This window comes from Mus caroli, unplaced genomic scaffold (genome assembly GCF_978045245.1).
Source record: "Mus caroli unplaced genomic scaffold, Mus_caroli_1 scaffold_3, whole genome shotgun sequence".
NCBI classification, from domain to species: domain Eukaryota; kingdom Metazoa; phylum Chordata; class Mammalia; order Rodentia; family Muridae; genus Mus; species Mus caroli.
The window spans coordinates 129,648,931-129,667,350 of record NW_028227258.1 but is presented as its reverse complement, the minus strand read 5'-3'; the positions used below and the strand labels follow the sequence as shown (position 1 = coordinate 129,667,350).

The 18,420-nt window shown below is 44.2% G+C and overlaps 1 protein-coding gene across 3 annotated transcripts in view; it reads right to left on the bottom strand.

Moving 5' to 3' along the window:
- Positions 1–1,136: 1,136 nt before the first annotated feature.
- Positions 1,137–18,420, bottom strand: part of Gnb4 (G protein subunit beta 4) — a 38,091-nt gene continuing 20,807 nt past the window's right edge. For 2 of the 3 annotated variants that reach the window (XM_029475417.2, XM_021157914.3), the window contains exons 5-10: positions 17,863–17,926; positions 15,799–15,961; positions 14,681–14,747; positions 14,393–14,594; positions 8,328–8,544; positions 1,137–5,975 (exon numbers count right to left, since the gene is read on the bottom strand). In XM_029475417.2, the coding sequence (XP_029331277.1) occupies positions 5,869–5,975; positions 8,328–8,544; positions 14,393–14,594; positions 14,681–14,747; positions 15,799–15,961; positions 17,863–17,926 (820 nt within the window). In that variant the 3' untranslated portion in view covers positions 1,137–5,868. The remainder of the gene's footprint in view (positions 5,976–8,327; positions 8,545–14,392; positions 14,595–14,680; positions 14,748–15,798; positions 15,962–17,862; positions 17,927–18,420) is intronic. The other variant, XM_029475418.1, reaches the window with a different exon arrangement.

The following is an 18,420-nucleotide window of genomic DNA, read 5'->3' as shown; positions in this document are numbered from 1 at the left end:
GTTTTCCACTCCCTTCAGCCATTTTCATGGTAGTCGTGTAAGCTCTCAGACGAGGTCCTGTTATTGCGCTGTAGTACTATTGTATATACACTGTATATACCTTTGCCCAATCACAGAAAGCGTGAGATGCCTGGCTCACCACTGTCAGGAGTACAGTTTGAGAAGTCTTCCATGGTAGGTGTGCAGCTGATAAGCACTGAGCCAGTAGGATTCCCTAAACAGAATTAATACAAACATCCTCTACCTTTGGTTTATTTTCAAGACAGGGTTCTCTGTGTATCCCTGGCCATCCTGGAACTTGCTCTGTAGATCAGGGTGGGCTCTCAACCTTAAAGAGATCCACCTGTTTCTGCCTCCTAGGTCCTGGAATACAAACTTCAAATCTTAATTGTTAATCTTAAAACTGCAATGTGATAATACAAGTATTTAAAAATATTATGTGATTGGGCTGGAGAGATGGCTCAGAGGTTAAGAGCACTGGCTGCCCTTCCAGAGGTCCTGAGTTTAATTCCCAGCAACCACATGGTGACTCACAACCATCTGTAATGGGATCCAATGCCCTCTTCTGGTGTGTCTGAAGATAGCTACAGTGTACTCACATACATAAAATAAATAAATCTAAAAAAAAAAATGGACATTTTTTTAAAAAAAAATGAAAAATCTATGGTATTTTAAAGACTTTTGACTTTTAAGAATAGAACTAAATTATCCTAAGGGAGCTACAGGAGAAGGGTGTTTCTTTTGAGGCAGGGTCTTATCATGTAGGCAAAGCTAGCCTCAAACTTGGGATCCTCCTGCTTCTATCAATCTCCCAAGTACTAGAATTATAAACCTGGCTCCTGTGCCCCACAGGAATGATTTACTTATAAATGAGAAATCTGTACCTTTTAACAATAAAGTAAAAGCTAGCTTTGGATCAGTAATCCTCAGTCTCTCCCTTACTGACCTTTTTTATGAAGGGGGAGGAAAAGGAGGAGGAGCAGCAGCAGCAGGAGGAAGAGAAGGAAGATCAGTATTTAAACAGAGGAAGCAGAGCTGACCACTAAAGTACTGGACCTGAGTTTAGTTCCAGGGCGTAACTTTTTAAATCTTACTAAAATTTGACTTAAAACAAGGTACAGTGAGTCATGGTGAAAAGCACTTTATTGATTACAGTATGAGCTTGCTGCAACAGTATTTCACAAGCCAATGTACAGATAGAGGGGTGTGCCTGTCATGCCTCAGAATACTGTGAACCATGGCATAAGTCCCCGCTTCTATAGTTAAGCTTTAGGCATGGCTGGCATTCAGTCAGTTGGTTTCATGTGTTGAAACTTATTTTAGGAGGAGAAAAATGCCTCCAAGATACCCCATAGAGAAATACTCAAACTGGCTTAAAGGCACACTTGAGGTGTGGGCTATCTTGTGCCTTAGGTGAGACAATAATACTCTAGAGCACAATTGCATAAAGACAGAAAAGGACGGGACACCCTGCTGCTGAAGCACTGAAGTCAGAGTTTTCCGGAGTTGCTATGGAAGAGTCTGTTGGCTACATTTCATACTAGTTGACACAAGTATTTTTCTCATAATGCTACATTGTTACACCTGCTTTACAAAACCAGCTATTTAGTTTGGGGGTAGACATCTGTTGAGTACCTGTTGTAACAAATGAGAAGCAGAAGTGAGTCAGCTGTGTGCTTCACTTTCCACAGTCTCATTTAAGACAGTCTCCCTATAAAGGACACTCGCTGGTGGGTGGCTTTTACATTTCTAACTGGCCAAGATGCCATTTTACAATGGTATGCTTTCCACTGTGGCCAGAGAATCAGCACCTGAACACAGTATGTAAGGATTTGTACAAGCCTCGTGTGATGTGCAGATTCTAAAAGTATGCTCCCTATGAAATGATGACAGGCCTATCTAAGGGGATTGCGTATTCAGCTTTTCCTAAGCTAGTCAGTAACAAAGCACATTGCAGTTCAAAGTCTAAGATGTTCATATCCAGGTAATTTCCCTGGATGGTTTCACTTCTGAAATGATGTCTTAAGTTTTACTACTAAGTCTAAAACAGCAACAAGATTAGAGAGTACTTTCAGCAATAAAATTACTTTTTATTAAAATAAAGGGTTTTTTTCCTTTTAAAAGAAAAGGATTCTTTTTAAACTATGTGTGTACAGGTGCCTGAGGAGGGCTTTGGCTCCCTTGAAGTTAAAGGCAGTTGTTAGCCACCTGAAATGGGAACTAAACTCAGGTCCTGTGCAATAATACTAAGCAGGCTTGACTACTGAGCTGTCCCCCCAGCCTCTGGGATAAAGTTCCCATCTGATAGCCCTGACGGGCTGGCCTCAGCTCTGCACTGTGTCAGCCTCCCAGGTGAAGGATAACAAGCATGCATTGCCACACCTATCTTCATTTCTCCTTTAATAGGTTAAAATTCCTTAGCATTCCAGAAACATTGTGCCATTAAATGACAGCCACTTTAGACTTTTGCTCTTGAAGTGACAGGCCCCAACATTTTGCTTTCATGAGTTTGTGATTCAATACAGTACATGACTTAAAAGTATTTGCTAGAAAGGGACCTGGGATATATCACAGCTGCCAAGATGAAGCTTGTTCATCTTAAGGGAGATAGAGATGTCTTTGCTGAACAGCATTTTGGGGTGTTCACTCAACCAAATGGTGGTCACATTGTTTTAGGAAAGAACTTGTGCCTTTACAATACTACAGTATACTTAGGCAGAGTGGCATACTGGCATCTGCCTGTAGACCAAGCTCGAGGCCAGGGCAGGAGTCACAGCAAAAATGTTACAAATCTTGCCAATCTGAAGGACGACTTTTCTCTGATGTTATGCATCAACCTGCTAAGGCACATTATGCAGGCTAATTTCAGGAACTCTCCAGCAAGCCAATGTATTTAACCACAGCAGAAACTGCAGAGAAACCCTAAAGACACCAACCATAAGAAAGCAATTTCTTGTCAGCAGTTGGTGCTGTGTGCAGTTAGCCACACGGCCATCATGGTCTCTCTCCAGATACATATTAAGGGAAACCTTCAAGTTCTGTTCCATGCAGACTTTTATTAACAAAGGAGCTTCCTTTTAAACCATTTTAAGTGTGTGGATGTTTTGCCTGCATGGATGTATTTGGGTGAGGAAGTCAAATATCCCGGGACTGAAGCAACAGACAGTTTGAGCTGCCATGTGGGTGCTGGGAATCAAACCCCGGTCTTCTGCAAGAGTGACACCTCTTTTTAACTGCTGCTGACTATCTCTCCAGCCGTAAGTAACATTTAAAAATATTTACGACCATAGAATTCTTTTAGTATGACTATACACACATACACACACACAGAGCTAGGAACTGAACCCAGGGCCTTGCGTTGCAAGCACTCTACCCCAGACTAAGCCCCCTTTATACCTAATAGAAATGCTGTTTTGAGCGAGGTTTTAGGATGAATTCTGAGCCACACAGCAGACACACACCCTTCTGGGATGATCAGGATCCTCATGCGCTTCAGCTCTGGCTTGGGTGGGCAGGCTGCAGATACAACACAGCAATAGAACACTTTCTGGGCAGAAATACAAGGAAGGCTAGACTTCATTCAGCACTGTCAGTTTTTCTTTTTGTGCCCTATTTGAGAGCACTCCGTATTGCACAAATAGACAAGAGCAAAGGGGTCCCGCAAATTAAGGATTAAGGTACACATTCACACCTGCCATTGATGGTCTGTTTCTCGTCAATACTGTATCTCAGTTCACCTCTATCCTGTAGGGAGCAGAGGACATCCAGAGTGACTGCCATATCACGGACCCTTACCTTAGACCCACGAGAATGGCAGAGTCCTCCTGGGTTGAGCATGAGTGTTGATGGTATGTGTAGAACATGTGTACCTTAGCTCCCTGACCCCCATCCGGATATTTACAGCCTGAGGATTGCTTCCCTACATATAGGGACTGCTCTTGAAGAGATTGGCTAAACCTGTCTCCTTGATCCAGCAGTATTCCTCCTTTTTTTATCTGTATACAACAGCACTGCCTCTTTGTGCTTCTCCATGGAATAAACTCTGACTTTCTGGGTGCTGGTTTCTCCATCAGTGTCCAGTCTACCCAACCCCAGCTTTCCTGTGTCTGTTTTTCATTCCCTTTCTGCCCTGGTCAGGTCGGACCCTAGAGCTGTGTGGGCGAAGGCTCTTCCCACTGTATTAAGATAATTGATTTTCATAAACAAAAGGGATGCTGGTCTGCTCACAGCTGTTATGTACATGGGCACATTCACAGTACAAGGATGAAAACTCACAGGTTCAGTTTGGAAGTATTAAGGTTACAGTTACAGGTGATCAGCTTTAACACAGATACTGCTAGACAGCAGCTTTACAGTGTGCTTGCATACATCCAAGTAACCCAAGGAGACAGCACCAGCAAGACATAACCGTCTGTTACTGTCAATCATTTGAATCTACAGGAGAAAACTGAAGAGGAGAGCTGTCTGTTCCGTTAGGAGGCGGGACATCCCAGTGACAGACACTACTGAACAGTCGGCGCATCTTTGCTGCCAGCTGAGCCCCTTTGAAACAATGTTTTAGGCTCCAGGAGTGGCCAACTCTAGACTAGTTTTGCAGTAAGCTCCTTGACTACATCATGCTACGGAGAACAGTACTACACGGCAGCAGAAAGCTTGGATCTGAGGAGCTAGGGATGTACTAAGTACAGCACTTGGCTAGTGGCACAAGGCCTAGATTTCGGCAGCACCACAAAAATGGAAAAGTAAAAGTTCAAGGGTACAAATAGTTTATACCTGTTTTTACATTACATAGATTTTACATTACACAGAATTCACAAAGCCATCATATATATGTGTATATGTGTGTGTGTATATATATACATATGTATGTGTGACATATAAATCATACATATATTTGTGCCAGTTGAATGGATGAGTTTACACTTCTCAAAAATGTTAGAAGGTGAGACACTGTTTCCTCTCATTACAGAGAATACCAGGCAAGTGTCTCCAGATGCAGAGACAAGTCAGGTTTTTGTCAGACTTCTCAAATACTAGTACTTTCTACAAACTTCGTTTCAGAAGGCAAAATTAACAGCAAGGTCCAATGTTTCAAATGGCTGAGCTTCTTAAAATACCAAAAACCACATACCAGTGTCTATTGGTTTCTAATGTAATAAACTGTAATGACATTTCTTCAGGGTGTACCCTATGTCAAAGTGAAATCTTTACCCCCTGGCCTTCATATCACCTGTCCCCTCAAAGGACTGAAAATGAGCACTTACTTAAATCCCTAGAATGGCAAAGAATGCATGAACAGCCACTGGGTCCCTCAGAACCACCTCACCTCTTAGCCACCTAACCACGAAGCAGTTGGACTTTCAGATTAAAATGCGATGTCACAGTCCAAGGGGACTTCCTTCAGGCAGCACATAATCTACAGCATCACTTCTGTCTATCACAGGCCCTTCCTTGTTCTTCCAATGACAACACTTTAAAAATGTGGCATTTCTTATATATATACAAAGTTCAATGGTAGTCCTTAAAATGGCAAACACAAATGGTTGTCTGCTATAAAGTGTGCACTCTAATCTACAGAAAAACAATTAGCACAAGCAAGAATTTGTCAGGTTCAAGTCAAGACGACCACTCAATGAATACCCTGGCCTTTGACCACAGCAAGGGATCTTAATCTTGATTGTTTCTCTGACCACCATTTATGTCACAACAGTTTCAATAAACTACAGCTTATTGAACGCTGCTATAAATAGTCACCTCAATAGAAAAACTTCATCTGCAAATAGAAGGTCGAGGGTTTTTTTTTCCTCACAGCTATAGGCTGTAACATGGATTTCTCCAGATATCATTGGAGAACAGAAAATATGGTACTCAATTCCAGATTCTAAGAAAACTGTCCCAGGAGCCAGTGGCCACAGCCATGCCGTCATCAGTCACACCTAAGCAGCTAACACGGTTGTCATGACCAGCAAGGACACCTACAAAGAAAGATCAATAGAGTTAAAACGAGTTTTAGAACTGCAAAAAAAGTTCTGCATTATGATGCAGATGGTGATCAAAAAAGCAGACATTCTGGGAAGATTACGGCTAGGGCCAAGTCCAGCATATGGACACACCACAAGCTATTGGAATGCTTTACATCATTTGTGAACATCTGTTTGTGTTTTCAAAATTTTAAAAGTCAGTGTTAAAAAAAAAAATTGAAGACAGGGTCTCACATAGTCCAGGCTGATCTTGACCTCGGTACCCAGCCAGAAATCATCTTCAAATCCCTATCTTCGCATTTCTCCCTACAAGAGCAGGGGTGGCACCTGGTGCTTAGTAACTTCTCTATCTAGGAAGTCGTCATGTAAAGGCAACCCCACATCACAGTGAGCTCCTGATAGTCCACTCGTGAACCAGTATTTTTATTTGCCTGAGAAATTTATTGTCTCTGATGCTCACTGCCTCCGTCTGCTAACATAGGCCTAGTCCTGGAAGTCTAGCCTCCATACAATCTTTGCTCCGTCTAGAATTGGTTTCTGCCTCTGAGACTTGCTGCTGAGTAAGCTCACCCTTTCTTGTTCTTTCTGATCTGTGACTGGCTGTTCAACTCAGCTGTTTGGGCTCAAACTCCTCTTCAAGCTGGCTGATTCAATCTGGCTTCTCCTGAATTGCTCTGTTTGACCTCGTTCTAACTCTGGAAATGTGTTCTAGTCTTCTGGCTCCTCCTGTCCTCACCCGTGTCTAGCTTGTTCTCTCTTCAACCTGTCTCTGTAAAACTCTCTCTGTAAAACTGCTTCTTTCCTCCTACACTGCTCTCTCTCTCTTACGTAGCTTTCTCTCTGTTCTCATGAAAGTCGGACATATCCTATAGCCCTAATCAGTTATACCTATGGGTACTAACGGACTGAGTTAACAAACACAAAATACCTTATGGAGTCATTGAGATGGGGCAACAGATAATTTTCAAAGATCTACTTGCAAAGTATAACACTCTGGATGCTACAGTTTGATAACACGCTGCAGAAAATTATTCCTGGGAGTGCTGGGAGCCTGTATGTGTGGAACCCAAGAACTCTGATGGGTTCTAAAAGTGGGGATTGAGCAAAAGAGACAGGAGACAGCAACAGAGCTGTAAGCTACAGGGTGGTGACAGGGACATCCGGGAGTCCTCAGTGGTGGAAACAGGGTCTCTGGGACTAAGCAGGGGCAAGTATGTCAAAATAGGGCTGCATTAGCAAGTGGTGACCAGTAGAGGTGACATCTGCCAGTCTGCTCTCCTTCCATGATACGAGTCACACGACCAACCATACTAGGCTAGCATAAGACTAGAGATTTACTCTTGGGGGCTGCTAACTTATCTCCTGACTGGGAGAAAAACACAGTTGAGACTGGAGAAAATGGAAAACAGAGTTGACTCGCTAAGCGCTGAGCCCAGCTCTCCTCTTGAATCAGTCCTGAATAGTACTGGGGAGCTCAGGGGAGATGTTCAGAGTAGAGGTATGCATGTAAAAATGAATAAATAATTAATAATAATAAAGGCAGTAATACAGGTGTGCCATTTAAAATTTGTTTTGAGATGGGGTCTTGATGAGGCTGGCCTCAAACTTGTCATCCTCCTGTCTCTCTCTTCCAAATGTTAGGATTACCACTATACCCTATCATTTTATCATGGGGTACAGAAAATATGTTTGCTGTGTTACAGAACAAACCACATATAGCCACTTGATTCCTAGAGTATAATTTTAAATTATTTTAGTTAAAAATTACTCCACTTAATTCCATCCCTGTGTGGTTGCTGTGTTGCCTTTTAACTGGGACCTGGATTCCAGCTAAGGTGTGGAAGGGAGACTGTCTTGTCCTCAGGGTCAGCCTCAAGAGAATTGGCCACAGCAGAAACCACGATCCCGGTCAGGTTAGAGACCGATGGCTTAGCCTGGCATGATGGCGGCATTCGCCAGCAATCCCAGCATCTGGAAGGCTAAGGCAGGGTTAGGTGGAGCTGAAGGCCAGCCTGGGTTTCACAGTGAGTTCCAGGCACTTAACAGTGTAAGAGCCTGTCTCGGAATAATAAATAAGCAAACAAAACCAGGATGTGAGAAGACTGACTTGTGAAAGATGGCACTGACTTAGACTTATGGTTCTTGACCTCTAAATTTATCACTATAGGCCCTAATGCCATTCTTCAGTAGGGTATATGATTCAACTACTATCGAAGGTAATGACTATGAAGGAGAGCCACCCAGCTGCCATTTTGAAAGCTCCAAGATGCCCAAGAGGCATCAGTGTGTGGAGGGAGCCTCTGTAAGCTTCCTCAAAACAGAGCCTGTCTTGGCCGCACCACTCACCTGACCGGCCTCCTTTCAGAGCATCCCACACACTGCAGTTGAAGTCATCATAGCCTGCTAGCAGGAGGCGCCCACTCTTTGAGAAGGCCACAGAAGTGATGCCACAGATGATATTGTCATGAGAGTATAGCAGGAGCTCCTGGTCTGCACGGAGGTCAAAGAGTCGGCAGGTGGCATCATCAGAACCAGTGGCAAAGGCATATCCACTCGGGAAGAACTGGAAAGAAAGAAGAAAGGAGGACACAAAAACCATGGAGGCGGGGCACCTGGCAAGGTGGGTGTGGTGAGGCCGAGCTACACCAGAACAGATGCATCCAGAGAACATGGAGGCTGGGCACCTGCGGTAGGAGGTGAGATATGGCATGCTTAAAGTCGAACCTTGCTTCTTCCCATGTCAGTGACTGCTAAGTTTGTTGCTTTTTATGTGAGACAGGCTCTCACCATGTAGCTCAAGCTGGCCCAGAACTCACAACGCTCCTGCTTTGGCTCCTAAGTGCTGGGATTACAGGAATGAACCATCACACCTTGACTAAGACATATATGTGTGTGTGTATACACATGATTATATATATTTCTGGGCTTTAGCCTTTAATCTTAGTTTAAGAGTTAGGAACGAATGGCATATGCAGAATGCATGGTCCATTGCTCAGCACACCGTGTTAATAGCCCTGCCATGTTCCTCCACCTGTCTTATCAAAACTTTTCAGGCCACTGTTTCTATGTGCCAGCCACTCAGGAGTCAGGTGTAGGGGGATGCCCTGCACTATGTCAGCAGGTATGGGTTGCATGTCTAAACTAAGATAAGCAGTGGCCTCCCAGGACGAGGAGCTACCTGGATGCATAAGAAGAGGTTCCTGCATACAAGTCAGAAACAGAGCAGGCCAAAAATCCCCATGTTGCTCATAAGTTAAGTATTAATGTTTATAGGGTGTTTGTGTAAATATTCCAGAATCCCGTTATGAAAAGTAAATTGGAAAGATTTTTAGAAAATAAAGAACAGTGGAGCCAGGGAGATGACTCGGCAGATGAAGCACCCACTGTGTGCCTATGAAGACTAGAGTCTGGAGCTCAGCACCCACGTAAATGCTGGCTATGTGTGGAGGCTGGCCTGTACTTTAGCATTTGGGTGGCAGAGACGGGCTCTCTGGAGAAAGCTGAGCTAGCTAGACTAGTTATAGGTGAACTCTGGGTTCAACTGAGAGACCCTGACTCATTGAAATAAGGTGAAGAGTGACCAAGGAAGACACCCAGCATTAGCCTCTGCCTACACACAGGTATTTACACATGCACAGATATGTACACACACATCACACATATGTACACATGTGAAAAAGAGAAAATATACAGCTCCCACATAGACTGGATATGAAGTGAGCAGGAGAGCCCCAGGTGTGACTGGCGCGCATCTATTTTTGGTGCAGCCCTAGTCAGCGTGTCTTTCCACAGAGGAAAAGCGCATTTGTACTTTCTGGGAATGGCTTTCTCGTGATAGTTACATTTTCTGCAATTGAGCCACTGCTGTCAGTAACAGAATGGCTGTAAACTGGTTTTATTTGCTACAAATGCGACCTATTTATCATTAATACTGCTTGCTTCAGAAAACCCATACAGCAGTTTTACGGTTTTACACTCAGGTTTGCTTAGCTCTCACTTCTATACTTCCATCATTAATGTGTTTGTTTTTGAGGCAGGAACTCCTTCCTATATTCCACGCTGACCTTTAACTCAGAATAGGACAGCCTTGAACTTGGGGTCCTCCTGTCTCTACCTCCTGAGCGTTGAGAATCCAGGCTTGTGGCACCACACCCAGCTCTCTCTCATTACCTACTTTACCCGTGTATGTACGTCCATGGGCCCAGTGAAGCCAGAGGTCAACATCAGGTGTTTTCTTCATTCTCTATTTTGTGTTTATTGTTGCTGTTTAGACAGGGTTTCTCACTGGACCTGGATCTGCAGAGCAAGCCTTGGTCCTCCTGTCTCTCCTCCCCCATTGCTGGGATTTACAAAACTCAGTGCCACCACACCAACTTTTTTAAAGTCAGGTCTTCATACCTGCACGGTGAACACCAACTACGCCATCTCCCTAGATCCTTCATCACTTTTAATGAACACCCTGTAATTATTTTAGTTCGTTTAATTTCCTATATTAACTGTGATGGTTTGTGTATGACTGGCCCAAGGAGTGGCACTATTAGAAGGTATGGCCCTGTTTGAGTAAGTGTGTCACTGTTGGTGTGGGCTATCCTCATCCTAGCTGCCTGGGAGCCAGTATTCTGCTAGCAGCCTGCAGATGAAGATGTGTAACTCTCAGCTCCTCCTGCACCATTCCTGCCTGGATGCTGCCATGTTCCTGCCTTGACGATAATGGAATGAACCTCTGAACCTGTAAGCCAGGCCCAATTAAAGATTTTGTGGCCAGTGGTCCTGGGTCCTGGAGCCTTTCAGGGATATTGCCTGTTTGAAGTGGAGAAGTCCTTTTTAAGAGTTGCCTTGGTCATGGTGTCTGTTCATAGCAGTAAAACCCTAAGACATTAACCTTATCCATCTGGAGTCTATTTGATAAACAGCCTTCAAAGTAGGGCTTTTGCTTAATTTTATTAATACTTAAGCAGCTGTCCAGTTGTTAATTCTTCTATTGATCTTCTGCTACGTCATTCTCTAAGATCCTCTCAACAGCCTTGTGTTCTTCTTCTGTGGAGGGTATTAGCCCTGCTCTGCATGTATGCTAAGCAAGTGCTGTGCCACTAACTTGAACTGCTGGGTTTGAAAATATTACTAACATTTCAATAATGAATAGTTTAATACTGTCATCACCTACCCTTAGGTTCTAAAATATGTAAGCTGTTTGATGGCTATAGATGGTTCAATCATATGGATTTCAAATTATTGAACACAAGTGTGTAGCAGCAATATTTTTCAGCTATGTAGCACATCTTCTATCAGCTTTAGATCTGACTACACAGTGGAAGATGGGGAAGGTGTTACTACATAGGCAGTGTTACTTCCATCTTGTTAGTAAGCACAGGCAGACAGTGTCCCACGAGCAGGGCCCTGAAGGGCAGCAGTTCCACTAGATTAGCAAGTTTATGAAATGGCTGAAGCAACTCTTAGTGAACTTGGCTTTTTCACTGCAAGTAGGAAATATTGCAGTACCCAGGACCACTAACCATAAATTCTTCCTTCTCCCTACTGTGTGTCTCATGTGGTACTGTGGTTACAACGAGGTAAGCACTTACTGCCTATGTCCCTCTGTAGGGGGTGCTGGTCACTTCCTACTATCTATCACATCTCTCCAGGCCCACTCTGAGCTTTTTGTCTTTTGTTTTGTTTGAGACAGGGTTACTCTGTGTAGCCCAGGCTGTCCTTGAACTCAGAGATTTACCTACCTCTGCCTTCAAAGTACTGGAATCAAAGGTGTGTGCCATCACTGCCTGGCTCCATTCTTCACTGTTTGAAGGCCAAGTTTCACTATGTAGCCCAGACAGCCTCTGTGTAGTAATTCTCCTGCCTCTGTCTCTAACGTGCAGGGAACTAAGGCTTGGGCACTGTGGCCTAGCCTGCTTCTGTAATATTTTTCTTTCAATTATTTCATTTCAAAAGGGGGCCTCAGTGTGTACTAATAGCTTAACAAAGACAGTGCTTAATGTCTCATCCCCAAAAGCAAACAAAACTAAATATGAGGACATAGGAATTTTAATCCAGCAACATGGCTACTCCAGCTGAAATACAGACACACCCTAACTATACACCTTTCATCCTAAACAAGGAAGGTAAAATTACTTTTGTAGAAGGAAGCACCCACGTCTGAAAGTGAGAGCCAGACAAAGTGACAAATCAGAGAAAAATCTGACAGAATAGGATGTGCCAAATTCTCAGGAGGAGAGAGAAAAGAGAAGCTATGCAGAGTTCATTGCTATGCGATCAATGCAGAGTTAGGGGGAGGGCTGCAGTTTTACTGGGACAGTTGTGCAGAGAGAGAACAAGCTAGACTCAGGTGAAGACAAATCCAGCCAGAGAATGAGGAGCCAGACGATTAGGACATATTGCCAAAGTTAGTATGAGACCAAGCAGAACAATTCAGTCAGGAGATGAAAGAAGCCAGTTTGAATCAGTCAGCATGGAGAGGAGTTTGAGCTAGAATGGCTAAGTTGAACCAGGGATCAGAAAGAACTAGGAAACGATGAGCTTATTTAGCAGTAAGTGGCAGAGGCAGAAAACATTCTAGGCCTAGATAAGATTGTATGGAGGCTAGAAGCTTCCAGGACTAGGTTAGGAGATGGAGGTAGTTAAATGTCCCAGACAATTACATCAGGTGAATAAAGTTACTTTAACAATGTCTATAAATTTACTATTGTGGGGATGGGACAAAGTGCACACATGAGAACATGAGGGTTTCAGGACACTGAGTATGAACCCCAGCCTCCCTATCACAAGCTGGACATGGCTGAGTGTGTTTATAACCCCAGCATGATGGGCAGAGAAAGGCACATGATCCTGAGAAGTTGCTGATGAACCAGTTCATCCAAGCTTCCAGTTCAGTGAGACCTGTCTTATAGTAATTAGGTAGTCAGTAATGGAACAGGGCACCTGATCTCGTTCTGGCCTCTGCATGCCTACACATACATATGATGTGCATACGGTGCATATGTATCGGATATCACTCACGTGCAAAATCTAAATCAATGATAGTAGTAAGAAACAAATTCACTTTTAGCAAAGCAAAAAGAAATGAACAAACAGGCAACCATAAGCATCTGCCTAACATTCCTGAGGGCCTGGGTTCAATTCTCAGTAGCACACAGACAGACACAGACCCTGGTGGCAGGTAGGGTGGGAAGGTGAGTGGAGAGAAAAGAAACTACACATTTCAATAGATAAAGGGAAAGCAGATAAAATTTAACATTTGTTCCTGGTTTTTAAAACTTAGAGCACTAGCTGCTGTTACAGAGGACTACGGGTCAGTATCCAGCACCCACATCGAGCAGTTGACAGTCAACTCTAACTCTAGCTCCAGGGGATTTGATGCCCTCATGTGGCCTTCAAGGGGACCTACACACATCTGTTCAGATGCACTCAAATGTTAGGTCCCAGGCTGGCCAGGACTAATGAGACACTGCATCACTCTCTTTCTTCTCCCCCCGCCCCTCCCCCCCACACACACAAAGGAGGAAATAAAACAAGGAGATAGTGGATGTCCACTTTTTGGCCTCCATAGCACATACATACATGGTCATGCGTAGCCACAGGCACAGACACACACTAAAGTAACTCTTATAATCCCCAGTATTTTCTGTGCTTCGAATACACAATTCATTTAGTCTCCACAGCGTTCTCCGCCGAAGCAGCTCTAGCCCTGTCAGGAAGGCCAGGAGGGCTTGGACTCTGAAGCGCTGACACACACTTTGGCTGTCTCCAAATGCCAGACTCCACAGAGAGCAGCACCCTTTCTTACTGCACCCCTGCAGGTTGCTCTTAATACAGGTTAACTTTTCATCTAAACACGGTAAGCACCTCTGAGGCCGCCTGCTCACTAACGACCACACGTCCTCACTCACTGTGGGAATAAAGTTTAGATCTTGTCCAAAAACAAGCACTCGGAATTAAAAACCAAGTCCTAGTACTTGGGGGACTTGGTGTTGTAAGCGCACACACTGGTTATAAGAATCCAGGCAATCAATTTGTCATAATGGTGCCATGTTCAGCACTTCAGACAGTGTAAATTTTTGAGAGGTAGAAGCAGCCAGATCAGGAGAATCAGGAGTTCAAGGTTATTTTCAGCTACATAGGAAGTTAGAGGCCGGGCTGGTGACATGGCTCAGTGGGTAAGAGCACCTGACTGCTCTTCCGAAGGTCTGGAGTTCAAATCCCAGCAACCACATGGTGGCTCACAACCATCCGTAACGAGATCTGACTCCCTCTTCTGGAGTGTCTGAAGACAGCTACAGTGTAATTACATATAATAAATAAATAAATAAATCTTAAAAAAATAAAAAGGAAGTTAGAGGCCATCCTGGGCCTCATAAGACCCTGCCCCACAAACAACAAACAAACAAACATGCGCTTACACTGACAGCGTTGATGTCTGAGATGTGTCCGGTGAAAGACTGTCTACACATCCCATCTCGGATATCCCACAGCTTTGAGGATGCATCACAAGCACCAGACACAAAGGTCTTCAAGTCAGGACTCAGTGAGAGGCTCATCACGTCACCCGAGTGTCCTGTGAAGGTCGTAGTCTGCTGTCCGGTCTCGATGTCCCACAGAGCACTGTGATTAACACAAACACAGACACAAATGACCGCCTCTCCCCGTGGCTGTACCCAAGAAGTCAGGTTTCCTTTGAATACACTTACCAAGTCGCGTCTCCCGAGCTTGTAATGATTTGTCCATCGCCTAAGAATCGGCAGCAGGACAAGTAGCCTGCAGCAGAGAGCAGCAAATGTCAGGTCATCTCTGACCCAGTGACACCAAATGGGACAAAATCCATAAGCTCAGGCCGCAGAGCCTCATCCCTGGGACACACAGCTCCGCTTTAACCAGCCCAAGGCCTTGCTGCCTGTGACTACATTTTTTCACACTCTTCTGTGGTACTCACTGTATCAGACACTGGCCACTCAAAGTGACCATGTAAGTATGGCAGCCTAATCGCAGCCAGGTGTGTTTAACTGTGGCACTGTGACACAACCCCGCCATCCTCAAAATTCATGCTTCAGAACCACGCAATTGAAGTTTTAAAAATTAGGACAAAATGAGGCTTTATTTTTGGTATGTTTATGACAGCGTGTAGGCTGCAGGTTGGAAACACCTAAGGGAGGCTGTACCTCTAACCCGTGGCAGAATAGGCCCAGCCTTGGAGAAGACCCTAACAATACTGTGAAGGCTTTCTGGAAAATGCTGCGTTTGCACGATTCAAATCCATCTCAGAGCCTGACAGTGGCAGGGAGACACTATTCTAAGCCTCTGTAACCACAGATAGAATGGATGCAAACGACAGACGCTTCCTAAATAACATGGCCTGGGAACGAAGTGCAGCGGCAGGGACAGCGCTTGTGGTGACATTAAGGAACCCCAGCACAGTCTGTATGATCCTGAACCTCTCACTCCAGGGCAGCAGAAAGTGCAGGGAGCCGGATCTGCTTTCTTCACATTTTTTGGTGAATGTTTGGATCTTTGGGGTAGCAAATGTATCATGTTTATAACACAGTATAGCTATAACAGAAAGAAAGCAATCCCAGGGTAGGAGGACACCTCCAATGGAGAAAGCCAGCTCAGAGAGCTCAAGGCCCCAAATGGAATCCCCAGCCCCAAACTACAGCAAGGAACAACCATCACCACGTGACTCTGAGAGAGTCACTGCCTTTTAAAATCACTAATTTCTGCTTCCTCTTCCTCGAGCCACCAGAATGGACACAATCTGCCTGTATCCTTGATCAGGAAGGGAGAAGGCTGAGAAGGACATTAAGTCACTCACCTGTGTGTCCTGGCAGTTCTCGGCTCACCCGCACATTCCCCTCTCGGGTCTTTAGGTTGTATATGGAGCAGATGTTGTCCAAGCCTCCACAGGCAACGTAGTTCCCGGACGGGGCGTAGGCACAGGTCATCACCCAGGAGGACCTCAGAGGGATGGCGTGCATCTACCACACAAAGAATGCACGGAGGCACGGGGAATGTTACAGGGAAAGGCTTCAAGGGCCGTCAATACATAATGCAGTCCTAAGCTTGCTTCTCATGAGGCACGCTCTGCTAGAAATCACACACTTGTAGGAATAAACACACTGGGCAAAGGAAGCTATGAGACCTGGGAACACCATGGACACACAGGATGCCCCTGTCAATGCTGGCAGGTCACATGGAAGTGAAGTATTTTTTAGGAACAATTTTTATTTTTAGTCATGTGTCTCTGTGTGTGGTAATATGTACTTAAGTGCAGGTGCCTTCTGAGCCACAGGTATTAGATCTCTTAAGGCTGGAGTTATATAGAGGGTTGTGAGCCCTTGATGCAGGTTCTGAGAACCAAACAGGTTCTCTGTAAGAGCAGCAAGATCTTTTAACCATTTGAAACCATCTCTCAAGTGTCACCCAACTCCCAATTTTTAAAATAAAAGCAAAGCTATACAGATTTTGTTTTTGTTTGTTTGTTTTGAGACACGATCTTAATATATAGCCCCACTGGCCTGGAATTCACTTACGTAGACCATGCTGAACTCAACGAGATCTGCCTGCCTTTGCCTACTGAGTTAGATGTAAAATACGAATCCGTATCTTAGCACATTAATGTTTAATGTTCAAAAGAGGAGTCTCCTACACCTGAACACTGAACCATAAAAAGGAATGGACAGAGAAGTATCAGAGACAATCGGAAGGGGGCTTGCGTGTGTGCCCTTGTAGTAACGGGCACACATGCCAGGATCTCACAGAGGGAACACAATGGTGTCGTCAAACCTAGAAGCAGGAGGGGCAGAACAACAGAAGGTGTTGGATTTATCAAGGATGCCCCATCCAGAGTGTCCACCCACCCTGTGATACCACCATGCTTCCTCTTGACCTAAAGTGATATCATAAAGTATATTTGCTTTTTTTTGTTTTTGTTTGTTTGTTTTAGGAAAATGGATTTGAACGAGACTAGCTTAATACCAATTAGGATACAAAACCTGTTAGATCACAAACTTCGTTACTTTTAAAGTCTCAATCAGGCTGAGTGTGCAGCTCATGCACAGGCCAGGTCCTTAGTCTAAGCTAGGCACTTCAGGGGGAGAGGGCTTAAGTGACTGTTCATTTCACCAAACACTGGTTTTGGCTGCTCAGTCAATTACTGCTATAACGTATGCATCTGACTTGTAAAATATATCCCCCAAATTTTCAATGTTACTCAGCAACTTGAATCAAGGACTCAAAGATTCTTTACTCTGGGTACAGTAAGAAAATCAAGATTCTCACTACTAGATCTCAACAAATTTAATGTGTCTATTTTTTTTAAGTGATCTAGAAAAACAACTTTTCCTTGGGAGTAAGCCAAGGAAAAACTTTCCAGAAGCCATCTACCACAATAACTGTTAATAACATCACTATTGTTTCATTCCAGGAAGTAGGAATTTGAAAAGTTCTTGTCTATATAAGAAGTGGCACTCTCCAAAAGCCAGGTGTGGTGTTGCATGTCTGTAAACTCAGCAGTGTGAAGGCAGAGGCAGGAGAGCCAAGAGCTGAGGGCTAGCCTCAGCTGCATCGTGAGTTCAAGGTTAGCCTGGGCTAAATAAGAGCCTGAGGAAAGAAAGAAAGAGATCGAGAGAGGTAGATAGGTGGAGGGAGAAAAGGGGGAGGGGAAAGGGAGGGAGGGAGGAGAGAAAAGAGAGACACTCAAACACATACTGAAATTGCTCTTGCAGCAGAAGAGTTCAACATTAAAAGTAAACATATCATAAGAGTTGGTCTGGATCTAGAATAAATTCATCTCAGGAAAGGGGACCCTGACTGAGAAAGAACTGCTAGGCAGTAAACAAATACAAGATCACTAAAGAGAAAGATGAAGAGATTCTACCTTATTTGTCGTATAGCTATCCCAAATAATTAATTTTCCATCTTGCGAAGCACTGACTAGTAGCCTAGAGGAGAAACATAAGAACAATTTGACATTGAGGGGGAAAAGAGTTAATTAGTTATGCATTTTGTCTCTGAAGGACACGTCAGGAGAAAAAACACCTTTTCTATTAAGATCTGTTTACTAAAACTGTTTTCCCAACTTTTGAAAACATGATGATCCATGCCAAATGCTTTGAACAGACGATGCAGCAGACGATGCAGAGGCTGGCTTTACTGCCTTATCAGTTCTGGACTGTGTTCGCACTAGAGCTTTGTTCTGGTCTGGAATTTGCTTTTCCATCGCATATAAAATGAAAAAGACACAAAAGAGGTACGACTACGAAAACCTGCAGGCAAAGGTTTTGAGCTAACCATGTTTACAGAAGGCCAGGTCCATAGGTGGGCTGCAGGGACCAAGGGAGACTCGGAAACCACCTGTAGTCATGTGTGCTGGCAGGCGTCGGGACCTACCAGTTACTCAGTAGAATGTATGGAGATAGGAGGCAGATTCCAGGGT